Source organism: Chelonoidis abingdonii, chromosome 11 (genome assembly GCF_003597395.2).
Source record: "Chelonoidis abingdonii isolate Lonesome George chromosome 11, CheloAbing_2.0, whole genome shotgun sequence".
NCBI lineage: Eukaryota > Metazoa > Chordata > Testudines > Testudinidae > Chelonoidis > Chelonoidis abingdonii.
The window spans coordinates 32,968,032-32,981,151 of NC_133779.1; the positions used below are offsets into that span (position 1 = coordinate 32,968,032).

The 13,120-nt window shown below is 43.9% G+C and overlaps 1 protein-coding gene across 3 annotated transcripts in view; it reads left to right on the forward strand.

Annotated features, from left to right (window-relative positions):
- Positions 1–13,120, forward strand: part of DOT1L (DOT1 like histone lysine methyltransferase) — a 98,596-nt gene that overhangs the window by 21,096 nt on the left and 64,380 nt on the right. For all 3 annotated transcript variants that reach the window (XM_075070857.1, XM_075070856.1, XM_075070855.1), the window contains exons 3-5: positions 860–934; positions 3,317–3,380; positions 5,138–5,366. In XM_075070857.1, the coding sequence (XP_074926958.1) occupies positions 860–934; positions 3,317–3,380; positions 5,138–5,366 (368 nt within the window). The remainder of the gene's footprint in view (positions 1–859; positions 935–3,316; positions 3,381–5,137; positions 5,367–13,120) is intronic.

The window sequence follows — 13,120 nt, forward strand, 5'->3', positions numbered from 1 at the left end:
GGCGACCTGCCGGCCCACTGGAGTTGCTAGGGTAAAAGTTTTCCGACGAACGTGCACGCGCGGCGCGTACACCTACTGGAATGGATGTGAGCAACACATCTCGAAGAACAAGAGTTACAAGGTGAGTAACCGTGTTTTTTCCATTTCTAATAGGAGCAGAATACAGGGCTGTATTAATACAGCCTGAAAAAAACATGCCTTAAAAAAAACAAACATCAAAACCACTATCAAGTCTATTTCAAGATGGTCATTTAAGTGGAAGTACAGTACACTGCACTGGTAGAGGGAGAGAGCACCCTCTCACACCAACTCTTTGGAGTTTCATTTGTGCTGAGGATTGCTGTGCATTTTCAAACATCAGGTTGCAGGAGATGACTTGTATCTGTGTGGCAAAATAGCAAGTAGCTTTGTCAAAGGAAGTGGTTGTTCATAACTTATTAAAAAATAAATGCATTTCAGAATGATTGCTTCACGTTTCCCATTAGATTAGCATTAGCTGTGGCTTTTATTTTTACATCAACTAAGTATATTTGTCACTTCATTGGGAAGTCAAAATTGAGTTCATGCCTATTCAAGAGCTTTATAATTCTGCCAGTGGTAATGGGCACTTAACTTCATATTCACTCTTGTATTAAATAAGAACTCTTCCAGCCCCATAATTAGCATTTTGTGATGTCTACCTTGCTTCTCACAATATTTCAGTCTTTCATGCTTTCTGTAACACGGTCTTTCATTTACAGGAACGTCAGTCTAGAATCCAGGCAGATTGCTGCTTCAGTAAAAATAAAAACTGCCTCGTTAAACACTAATGTAAAAGATTTGGGGATCTATTGTATTCTGATTTCTTGTCTCATTGCAGGTGGGTCTGTGAAGAAATCCCAGATCTCAAGCTTGCCATGGAAAATTATGTTTTAATTGACTATGATACAAAAAGGTGAGAGGAACCCGAAGAGCAGGCCTAAATGTTTTGTTGTGAATTGGTCTAAGAATAACTAATTACAGATACTGCAAATTGAGCTCAAGTTTTCTTTTAGAACTGGCTTCAGACTCTACAAAGTTATTTTAGTAGGAAATGTGTAACAGGAGTATTGGCAACGGCTGTTGGATTTAAGGACATAATTGGAAACTTCACATAGCAAAAAGCTGAGCTGGTGTACGTTGGAATTACTCACCCTGAAACAATGATCTGTATCTGTGCTCTTGGGCTAAAGCCAGTGTTAGGAATCTGAATGGCATTGAAGTTTCTGCTTTTGTAGTAACTAAGAATTCTTGTTGGAAAACACTGACAGAGCTGCCCATGGCACCACTGATTTTTCTCTCCATGTTTGTGGAAGGTTAACTTTCCCCACTCTTCTCCTATTCAGAATCAAATACGAGCGGCGACACTATAAAAACAGAGTTTCAGCTCAAACTGTTCCTACAGACTTTTCCTCTGGAGAAGCAGGAGCAGTGCCTGATTCACAGAACTATGTGAAAACACCTACTATGTGGACTGGCTTGACAGGGGTGTGTTACAGTCTCTGTGGGTAGAGATTGGGAGGGACAGAATCTGACCCTATGAAATGTTTTTGTTTGTAATAAGTTCATTTGGTGACAGTTGAGAGATTCTGTATTTTTGGCTCAGTTTGACTGCACTAACTGAGAATGGAAATAGAGATGACACTTGCCTGCAGCCAAGTTGTGGTTTATGAAAATCCATAAAATTTCTTAAAGATCTAAGTTCACCAGTGTCCACAAAGTGATCATGTCTCCTGAGTGGGATTGAGACAGGTGAAACTGAATCAGATGCTAATTGAGCATTAACTGTGTGAGCACCTGGATGGCTTTTGCAATATAAAAGGACCGCTCTTTGGTGCTATATTATTCCTTTTATTTTATATAGTCTCCTCCTACTCAGCCCTCCAGCCTCCCAGGAAATTAAACAGGAGTAGTGAATGCTCAGTACCTCCTAACGTCAGGTCTATGGTTTATATGCTGATCTTGTAATACAATAATTTTGTAGTACTGGTGGGGTTTGTGTAGTTGTGCAGCCTCACTTTTTGTCAGCAATGATACTGAATAAAAGAAGAAACCCTCTGTCCTCAACCGCACCTCACTTGTTTCTCAGAAGCTGTTCAAAGAAGCCATAAACCTGTCATTCTGGTAATAGTTTAATTAGTTTATTTTCCTTGGGGGAAGAAAAAAGAATTATTTGAAAAACTAATTCTAGAAGATTGGCTGCAATGCTGTAAATGGAGAGAATGGGAATGAAAACCAGTGCATTATGGAAACGCAAATATACACTCATAAATAATACTTTTCAGTCTTGCCTGTTTTTATTAACATGGAATTAAAAACTGTCAATTGGCAGCCCAGAATGAGTGCAAAGTAACAGTGTTCTCAAATAAGGTGTCTTAGCTAGTTGTGGTAGCGAAGTCAAGTTCATGAGAAGTTAACTTCCTTCCCTTCTCCTCTGTTTTTTCCTCCTCCCTTCTTGTCTTGGGGTAGCTGTGGGATATGTTACTCCAGTTACTCTGTGGACTGGTTTTTCTGCTGCTGCTTTCTGGAATCTAGTTATGTAATGACAGTGGGACTGGCCAGTATCCTTCCCCCCTTGACCTGAAATGATTCTGTAATCCTCTCAGCCTCTGCAATTAAGGTGCCTGGCTAAACTATGAACCCAACTAACCCACAGAACGATTATGCTTCCCTTGTAAAGCGGGTGTCTGGCGGATGAAGTTTGTTCTTTGGCACACTGCGTGTTAGAACAGAACAGAACTGAGCTCTGGATAAGTGTCTGACTATCTTCATAGCTGGATATGGTGGACACAGGAAGGAACAAAGCAGAACACATTAGAAGTGTAATGCCTTAAACTTTTTTTGCAGGTAGGGAAGTGGGAGGAAGCTAAGACGGCCCATGGGAATTTCCATCTTGAATTCCTGATAGGTCAGAAACGAAAAACATAAGATAACGTCAAATTATCTCCATAACTTAATTTTCACCATTAATTACAATCTTCAGAAGTTGAACATTGAAATCAGTTTCCTTGAAAGAACTCTTCTTCTGTCACATGGATACCATGTGTAGAATTTCTCATGAATCGTTGAGCTGCTAAAGTCTCTTATTTAAGGAAACTTTGTAAAAGTGTAAAATTGCATAAAGAATTAATGATCGTTGCAAAAAAAATTACAGCTACAGTATGGATACTTTAAAAAATGTATGTCAAATGTGTCTACCAGCCGTGGCAGTGTTGCTTCTATGTGCATAGCTGAGCATTTCAAGATCTTCTTTAGACTGTTAACTGACTAGCAAACTTTGCTTTTTTTCCTTTCCCAGCTTTGAAAGCATGCAGAGGCTTTGTGACAAATACAACCGTGCCATTGATAGCATTCATCAGTTGGTATGTATTTACCTTTGTTATGCCATGATGCCTATCTAGCTGGCTTTATTCAGTCTAGTGGTTTCAAATTCACTTTCTTAGCGCTCAGTTGTGTGTTTGCTTAAACACCAGCACCACTATTACAGCATTTCCATTGATTCGGGAGTTAATAAATCATCTATTAAACCTTGCTTTCTGGGCCAAAACTTGGTACTTGAGGATTTAGCCTTGGAGTGAAGTTAGGTCTTTATATAAGAATGGCTTAATTTTTCTAAAATACAGGTTTGCAGACTCTTAGTCCCTAATGTGCAGTTGGCACTTAGGCTTTGACATTTGAAATAGCCGAGTTACCTTTGAAAAAGGGTTCCTTTGCATGCACCATACCTATCTTTTTCATCAGAAATTTCACAAGGATTTAATGTATGCACGTTTCCTCGAGTGTGTGGGGATTGAGACTTAAAAGTTCCTTAATAGTCCAGACTAACTCTTTTGTGTACTGTTGCGATAATCCATAGATTAAGAATTCCCTTACTGTTCAGTAAAGCTGTATTTTAGAGCTGAGCTGTTCTGTTCCAAAGGATCAATTGCTATGAAGGAAGAACTGGAATGAAATCTAATTTAATAGATTTCTAATAATAGGTAACTTTCTTTGGTTTTCTTACCCAAGTTTAAGGCTGGTAATGAAACATAGTAAGTATAATCTAATATTAAGAATTTTACTTAATTTATGGAATTTAGATGCCAATTCTGTCAGCAGTATCTGTCACTGTACTTAACCCTCATCCAATTTAATACTACATCTTATTCTATAAAAACAGAGTCTAGGGGCCTTATGAAGTACTTTGACCTATCAAACACATGTTGGGGGCTGTAATCTTATTCTATAGGAGCATTCAAAATAAACCTCAGAAAGATATGGCCAGTAGTTTAGAACTTCTCCCAGACTTCGCACCACTTTGGCACCTACAAATCTACATATAATTTGCCTGATTCATAGATGCTGGCCACTTTAATCTTGTCTTTGTTAATAGCTTAAAAGTTGGAATTCTTCAGCATTTACAGTCACTCACTGAAGTGAGAGTCTAGTCAGTTTCACTCTGTCCTGCCAGTGCCCTGTGAATATAGGAGCCCAGACTAGCTGATATAATGAGCGGAAGTGGTGATTGGCCTCTGAGGTAGCTGCCCTGAGCCCTCAGACAGGATCAGATAGGAAAAAGGTGACTATCAGGAAAAGGAGATGGAAAAGATGCCCAGAAAAAAGCTTACAGACATGTATAAAATCCAAAGAGGAAAGACAAGAGGAAGTTCAGAAATATCAATAGCTTCTATTTAGGAGTGAGGTTATGAGCCAGCAGAAGCTTAGATTTTCTCTCCCGCTCCCTCTGAGTGTGATTCCTCCCATGTTACACTTCATGGCAAGAAAACAACCCCTCCTTTATGATGTTGGTGCAATGAAATGCAGTTGTTACATCAAGTATGTAGCTAGATCTTAGATCCTTTTCCCTCCTGTATCTGGTATGCAGTCTTTGAAAATACCTATTGTGTGAGGTGACACAGACAGTAAAGCAAACCAGCCTCCCCAAGCTTCATTGCTGCAGAAGTTCTTTAGCATGTCTTGCTGCTGCTTATGGAAGAACTGTAGATCAGTTTTACTCACGCAAGAGGAGGAGTGGAGGAATGTGGATTGTCTTTGTGTCAGTCTCCCTCCCCCCCACAAATGCAGGTATGTTATGAGGTATTTTTCTTGTTTAAATTCTCTTTCTGCTCCTCACCCTTAGTGGAAAGGAACCACCCAGCCCATGAAACTGAACACTCGTCCCTCCAATGGGCTCCTCCGTCACATCTTGCAACAAGTATATAACCACTCAGTGACTGATCCAGAGAAACTCAACAACTATGAGCCCTTTTCCCCAGAGGTGTATGGAGAGACTTCCTTTGATTTAGTGGCCCAAATGATTGATGAGATTAAAATGACTGAGGATGACTTGTTTGTTGACTTGGGCAGTGGTAAGTGACAAGCTGCTTTGTTTTCCCTTTTCTGTCTCTGCTCAGTCTTTTTCCTCCGCTGAATAAAAAATGTCAGTAACTTTACATTTGGAAAATCATCTATCTCCACAGACTGTGTGGGTCTCACTGTGCATTCCTGAGAGATCACTGCTTTCATTCCTGTATTGCCAGTGGGATGTGGTACCAAATATGTCATTCACCCATGGGAAGAAAGGATTGATTTTTCAGGAAACTTAAATTAAGAATACTCCATTTTTGCCACCATAGATAAATGTAGTCATTTTAAAGTATGGTTGGCATCTGAAATGACTGTGTAAAAGTGCCATTAACAGAGTCCATATTTTATGCTTTCTGGCTTCTAGGTCCAGTTTGTTCAGTTCATCCATCAAACTTTTTTTCCCTGAGTGTCAAAACTGCAAACTCCACCTGTTAACTGAAAATAAAGTGGGTTCCTGCTCTGTCTGACACAATCACCAGCAATAAATATAAAATCTTTATTGTGAAGCTGTATAGAATCCAGCTCACTCTTCCATAGCTGCATCTGTGCTACAGTTAGAAGTTTTAACAAAAATAAAAACCTTGCTGTCTTGCTTTCTCAACAATCATCCTTTATCCTACCGAAGGAAACGGGAACCTGCCCACTGAAAATACAGTAGAACTACTAACCTTACTTCCATTTTATATCTATAAATAAAATGCCAAGTTAAGGGTTTTAAAGCAGGCCACTCACAGGGGACAGAATTTATCCTTCCCCCTCCTTTCTCTCCAGCTCTGGTAACTATATTGAGTGTGGTTAAGTATAATATGAGACACTTCTAAAATGCAGTTTAGTCAGGCATGGTGCTTTGCTGTACTCAGATAACTGCTTTACCACAGTTGTGTGAAATCGTTTGTTCACTAAGGTCATAATAAGAGATCATATCTTGAAGTCACACAGTTTTGCTGTTTGCCTAACAAGATGGAGGAATGTGTGATCTGACTAATGCTTCTGAGTAAAATGTTTTGTTTTCCTTGGCTTCTAACACCACCAAAACCAAAACCAGATATTTATCACCATAGAACCCCAAACCTTAATATTGGACTAAGACCAAGCATATGAGAAATAAGAACTTTCATTAGTATCTGAAAATAATGGTTTAGCATGCAGTAGCATCAACCATAATTCTGTGAAAGCAGCAAAGAGTCCTGTGGCACCTTATAGACTAACAGACATATTGGAGCATGAGCTTTCTGTGATCACTTTTATGTGCACTGATTTTCAGTTGGTGGGTGCACTGAAAAAAATGGTTACTCACCTTCTCATAACTGTTGTTCTTCGAGCTGTGGTGTTCATGTCCATTCCAGTCAGGTGTGCGCGCACTGTATGCACAGTTGTTGGAAAGTTTTCACTTAGCAGCTCCTATTGGGTCGGCTGTGGAGCCCTCTGGAGTGGCGCCTTCATGGTGCTCAATGTATATAACCCAACCGACCTGACTGGAGTACCATCTGCCGGATGTGGCAAAATCTTTGGAATGCTGGGTGATAGCATAGTGAGTGGTTAAACATATGCACCGATGACCAGGTTATCGCTCTGCAGATCTCCTGAATGGGACTCTGGGCCAGGAAGGTTACTGATGAGGCTTGTGCCCTTGTGGAATGTGCCATAATAGACTGGGCTGGGACTGTAGTCAGCTTGTAGCATGTGTGGATGCAGTCCATGATCCAGGAAGAAATGCATTGGAAGCCCTTTCATCCGGTCTGCCACGGTCGTGAACAGCTGATTCGATATCCTGAAAGGCTTAGTGTGCTCAATATATAATGCTAGTGCATGCTGGACATACAACGAGTGAAGCCTCTGCTCCTGTGCACTGGTATGAGGCTTGGAATAGAAGACTGGTAGAAAGATGTCTTGGCTAGCATGAAATTGGGACACCACCTTGGGAAGGAAGGCTGGGTGAGGCCTGAGTTGCACCTTGTCCTTGTGGAAAACTGTGTAGGGTGGGTCGGAGGTTAGTGCATTTAACTTGGACACCCTTCTAGCCGATATGATGATGACCAGGAATATCATCTTCCATGACAAATACAGAAGGGAGTGAGTCACCAGTGGTTTGAAAGGGGGCCCCATTAATCTGGAGAGGACCCAATTGAGGTCCCATGCAGGCACAGGTCGTTGTGTCTGTGGATATAATCTTTCCAGGCCCTTGAGGAAACGCCCTACCATAGGGTTGGTGAACACGGAATGCCCAATTCTTCCGGGTGGAAGGCCAAAATAGCAGCAAGGTGTACCCTGATGGATGACCCTGCTAGGCCCTGTTGTTTCAGGTGCAGGAGGTAATCCAGGATGAGTGGTATAGGAGCCTGAAGTGGAGGTGTGTGGTGCTAGGCACACGAGCAAGTAACTTCTTCCACTTATCTAGATAAGTGGCCCTGGTGGATGGTTTCCTGCTGCCAAGCAGAACCTGCCTTATTGGTCCTGAACACAGGCGCTCCATTGGGTTTAACCATGAAGCTTTCATGCCATGAGATGGAGGTCTGGGTGGTGAAGGTGACTGTGATCCTGGGTGATGAGATCTGGGCAAAGTGGTAGCAGGATCAGGGTGTCCACGGACAGCTCCAGAAGCGTGGTGTACAATGTTGGCATGGCCATGCTGGGGCCAACAGAATTATTTCTGCCTTGTCTCTGCAGATCTTGAGCAGCACCTTGTGTACGAGTGGGACTGGAGGAAAGGCAAATGCGAGGTGGTCCTCCCAGGGTAGCATGTAGTCAGGACTGGAAAGTCTGGCAGGCTAGTCGCACTACTCTAAGGTCCTTGATACTGATTCTGCGACCATAGGCCTTTCTTTCAGAGATCTCCCAGATGAACCCCCCCAACCCAGAGCTGATGTGTCCATTACTAGGGATGGAGAGGGTTGTGGGCTGTTGAAGGGGACTCCCTCGCACACTGACCGAGGGTCAAGCCCGCATTGGAGGGATTCGAGTACTTGCTCTGGCACAGTGACCACTGAGTCCAGGCTGTTGTACTCTGGGCAGTAGACCAAAGCGAGCCATGCTTGGAGGGGTCTGAGCCTCTGTCTGGCATGTCGTACCACGTAAGTGCAGGCTGCAAAGTGGCTGAGGAAACTCAGACATCCCATTACTGTAGTAGTCTGGTAGCGTCTGAGGTTTTGAATAATGTTTGTTATGGCTTGGAATCGGGTCTCTGGCAGCACTGAGTCCAGCACCATCTCGATGAATTCTGTTCTTTGGGTCAGTGATAAGGTTGACTTGTTCACGTTGAAGAGTTGTCCCAGTCTCTTGAAAGTGAATCTGACTAATCGGACTAGAGACTCTACCTGCTCCCTGGAGCGCTCCCGTAGTAGCCAGTCATTGAGGCACGGATATACCAGTACCTGTCTCCTGAGGAGGAAGGCTGCTATGACTGACGTACACTTGGTGAACACTCAGGGAGCCGTTGATTGACCGAATGGGAGGACCGTGAACTAATGATGTTTGCGGTTGACTACAAACTGTAGACACAGTCTGTGTGCAGGCCGAATGGCTATGTGAAAGTACATGTCTTTCATGTCAAGGGCGACGTACCAATCCCCTGGTTCCAGGGAAGGGATGATCGTGCTCAGGGAGACCATGCGGAACTTCAGCTTCACCATGACCTGGCTGAGTCCTTGCAAGTCTAAAATAGGTCTGCGACCCCCTTTGTCTTGTGGATTAGGAAATAACAGGAGTAGAATCCCTTGTCCCTTAGCTCCCGAGGAACCTCCTCCACTGCCCCTATGGTGAGGAGTGATTGCACTTCCTGGATAAGGAGTTGTTCGTGAGAGGGGTCCTGAAGAGTTTGCTGCACTTTGGGTGGCAGCCCAGATGCCTGCAGCCCTGAACCCCTTCTCATGGCTAACCTCGATGAGAGGGTGTGGGCAGCAGAGTCGGCCGCATCAAGGGAGGCTTGAAGAAAGGTTTGTGCCACCACCTTCCCTTCATCAACGATGGCCGTGAATTCAGCCATGGAGTCTGATGGAATTTGCTCCTTGAACTTCAACATGGAGGCCCACGAGTTGAAGTTGTATCTGCCGAGGATAGCTTGTTGGTTTGCTATCCTCAGCTGCAGGTCCCCCATCGAGTAGACCTTTTAGACTCCTTGGATTTGGAGGTTGGTCCTTGCTGGGCTTAGTTGATGGTGGTCACTACTAGGGAGCAGGGCTACGGGTGTGAGAACAAGTACTTGAATCCCTTGGCTGGGACAAAGTACTTGTACTCCATGCCCCTCACTGTAAGCGGGATCGATTCTGGCGTCTGCCACAGTGTTTTGATATTATTTTGTATAGTTTTAATTAGTGGCAGAGCTACCCTGGAGGGACCCTCCAGCGTCAGGATATGGGGTACTCTGGTTCGATAACCTTCTCCACCTGCAATCCCATGTTGTGGGTGATTCTGCACAAGAGGTCCTAGTGTTCACGGTGGTCTGTCGTGGGAGGCCCCGAGGCCAAAGTCTCTGTAACTGCCTTGTCTTGAGGAGGCTAGAGGTGGTACTAGGTCCCCCTAACAATCCAGTTCTCTTGCGTCCTCCTGGTTAGTGCCAGTGGGCTCTGTACTGATCATTGTCATAGCAGTGGTAGTCTGGCTGGCTATCGGGGCTGTAGTCTTGGTTGTGTTGACTGCATCCTGGACAGGCTACGGGCCCTGTGCTGGCATCGATTCCGATCCCCGAGTCATCAGGCAATCTTTATGCTGAGGTGCTTTGGCCTCTGAGGCTACTGACCAAGTGCCCCTGGAGAAAAGCTTGGGGAGTCTACTAGGGCCATTGAGGCTGCAGCTGCCAATGTGGAGGCCGTGCCGCAACTTTGTGCCGATGTGACCTGAGCTTGAAGTGGCGTGAATAAAATGAGTCCCCAGCCGAGTCAAACGACACTGGTCTAGATCATGATGACCCTGGCGGAGCTGAGCGGTATTGAGCTGGAGACCGATGCCACTGCCCCCTCGCCGGGGACTGGTGCTGCTTTGCTAGTGGCTGGGACCGGTGCCGGGGAACCGCGTACGGGGTCCCTAACTGGGAACAATGTATTGGGAATGGTGAATCCGAGTGGTGCCGAGGTGAACGGTACTGTGCCGGGGAAGGTGATCACTGCATCATGGCTGGCTTTCCCCTAGATGGCGCCAGGTGCGATGGCACCAGTGTCTTGTCCCTGATAGCAAGAGGTTGAGGGGCCGTCATTGCTATTAGGTCCCTGGCAGCTTCGAAAGTGTCTGGCGTGGACTGGAACTCCAACTCATCCATCTGACACTGTTTGTCCGGGGAGTTGCTGGGCGCCGGACTCAACAGTCCCCTCCTGGGAACCAAAATCGACGGTGCTGGCTCCTGGTCCTTGGGCGCTGAGTGCTCCTTCATGGGACGCACTGCTGTTGCACCTGGTCCTGCCTTTGGCACTGGGGAAGAACCCCTGTCCATTGTGTTGTCGCTTGTGTGAGCTGTACCTAGTTGTCTGTGCTGGGGAGTGCCGGCGCCAAAGGCCTCTTGAATCAGAGTCTTTCCTTGGCACCGTGTCATGTGCTGAGGCTGGGGTGCTCTGCACTGACGCGTTCTGTGCGAGATCCCAGCATGACAGGCTGTGGACAGAGAGTGGACTCCATCAGAATTTGTTTCAGACAGAAATCCCTCTTTCTTCGTCAAAGGCGGAAAGACCTTCAGATCTTTCACCTGTTTATTTGGTGCTCTTATTCTGGACACTTCAGGCACGTGTTGTGAGGGGTCGCCCGCTGGCATGGGCTTACTGCAGGTCCCGCAAGGTTTAAACCCTTGGCCGCGAGGCATGCCCTGGAGTCGAGCGGAAGTAAGGGATAATCCTGCACCCTAACCCTATATACACTAAACTAAACTAACTACTAACTGAAACCTAGACTAAAACTACAGGCTAAAGAAGAAAACTAAGGAAAGCACTTGCAAGGCAAATGGATGCCATTCCAATGGACAGCATGGACGGTAAGAAGGAACTGAAGTGGGGTCCATGTAGGCAGGGTTATATATTGAGTGCCATGAAGGCATCACTCCAGGGGGCTCCACAGCTGATCCCCACTGGAGCTGCTAAGGGAAAACTTTCCGAGGACTATGCAGGCGTTATGCACACGTGATCGGAATCGAGATGTACAAGCACCCAAAGAGGAAAAAAGGATTGATTTCTCCTCCCTACCTAACTCTTGTTAATGCCAATGAAAGTTTGCACGTTGATGGCAGAATTGAGACTGAATTTCTGTATTATTCTAGTCAATGCAGTATAGTGTACAAGGTACAGTAGAATGCCATTATAGCAGTAGCACAATAGCCAACAACTTCAGTGCCTTTCCTAGACCTCTATGTATAGGAATCATTCATCTGCCGCTGGTGAACTGTGGCAACCATTTTTTTTTTATCAGTAACTCTGTCCCACCATTTAAGGCTAGAAGCCAACAATATTATATCTGGTTGAAATGGAATTTTAGGAAGGCAGAACATAGTTCTGCAAAATGGAATTAGGACAACTGTTGCAAAAAAGTGGTATCTTTAACCACAAGTGGTCTCTGCAGAGAGAAGGACAGTAATGACTTCTAATATTTATTTGGCCCATGTAAATGTGTATAGTTCTTACTGCTTCTCGCATCCTCCCCCGTTCTGTTTGTTACTCAATAGTTGCATCTTTTTATTCATATTTTACTCTATTTATACAGTATGTAGCAAAATAAGGCCCAGAACCTGATTGAGGCTTCTAGGTGCTACCATAATACAATTATTTATTATACAGGACTGTCAGCATGTGGTTCCCTGTTATACCAAAGTGGGTATGGTATCAATGATGATTTAATGGCAAGAGCACCACCTCCTCAATTACTAGTGCTACTTCCTGCAGGCAATTGATGAAATGGAAAACGACAATGTGTTTTCTGTGCAAATGTGCTATCTGCATGGCTTGAATATTTCTGTTTCCCTTATGCTCCTCTATGATTCTATGAGAAGTGCATTAGTGAGACAATGCATTTTACATTAGTCCAGTACAGACCGTGATAAACTTGGTATTAGCATGAATATAGAAATGGTTTGATCAGCAGTTGTAATCAATTGCAGTAAAAATATAGAATGATTGCAACAGTTTATAAAGATTTACCATGTACTTGGCAAAATCTGGGTCAGGTGTGCAAGCAGAGATTTAGTTGTGATTCCCCCCCCCCCGTACCCCCCAAGCCAAAGAGATGTAATGTGTGCAGACAAGGTGTGGGAATAGCAGCTAATTACTGCTGGAGCAGACTCTGTCGCAAACATAATTGAGACTGAGTGATGGGAAGTTCATACATTTTTAAGTAATGTTTTGTCTTGCAGTTTAGCAATTGCTTCTGAAATTACTTTGCGTATTGATCATTATCTTTTTTTATTGTACTAGGAAATAATACTTCTGTCTTGTGTATTAGCATTTTTTTTCCCTGATGTGCTGAGACTTTTGTATGCATTTTCCATAATGAGGAAAATGAGGTATAAATGTTTTGTTATAGCTCTCTCCATTATACTGAGAGATTTAAACTGCAAAATTTATCTAGCTGGTTTTCTTGCAGAGACAAAATACATCCATTTTACTTCCTATAGGACATAAGTCTTTTTAGTAGAAAATAGGCTCTGGTATTGACGTATAACTGTTTTGAAGTTGGAACTATTTTTTTGTAATGTAAATTGTCATACGTTATCAGTCAATGTGCTATATTATTTCATAGAATCATGGAATATCAGGGTTGGAAGGGACCTCAGGAGGTATCTAGTCCA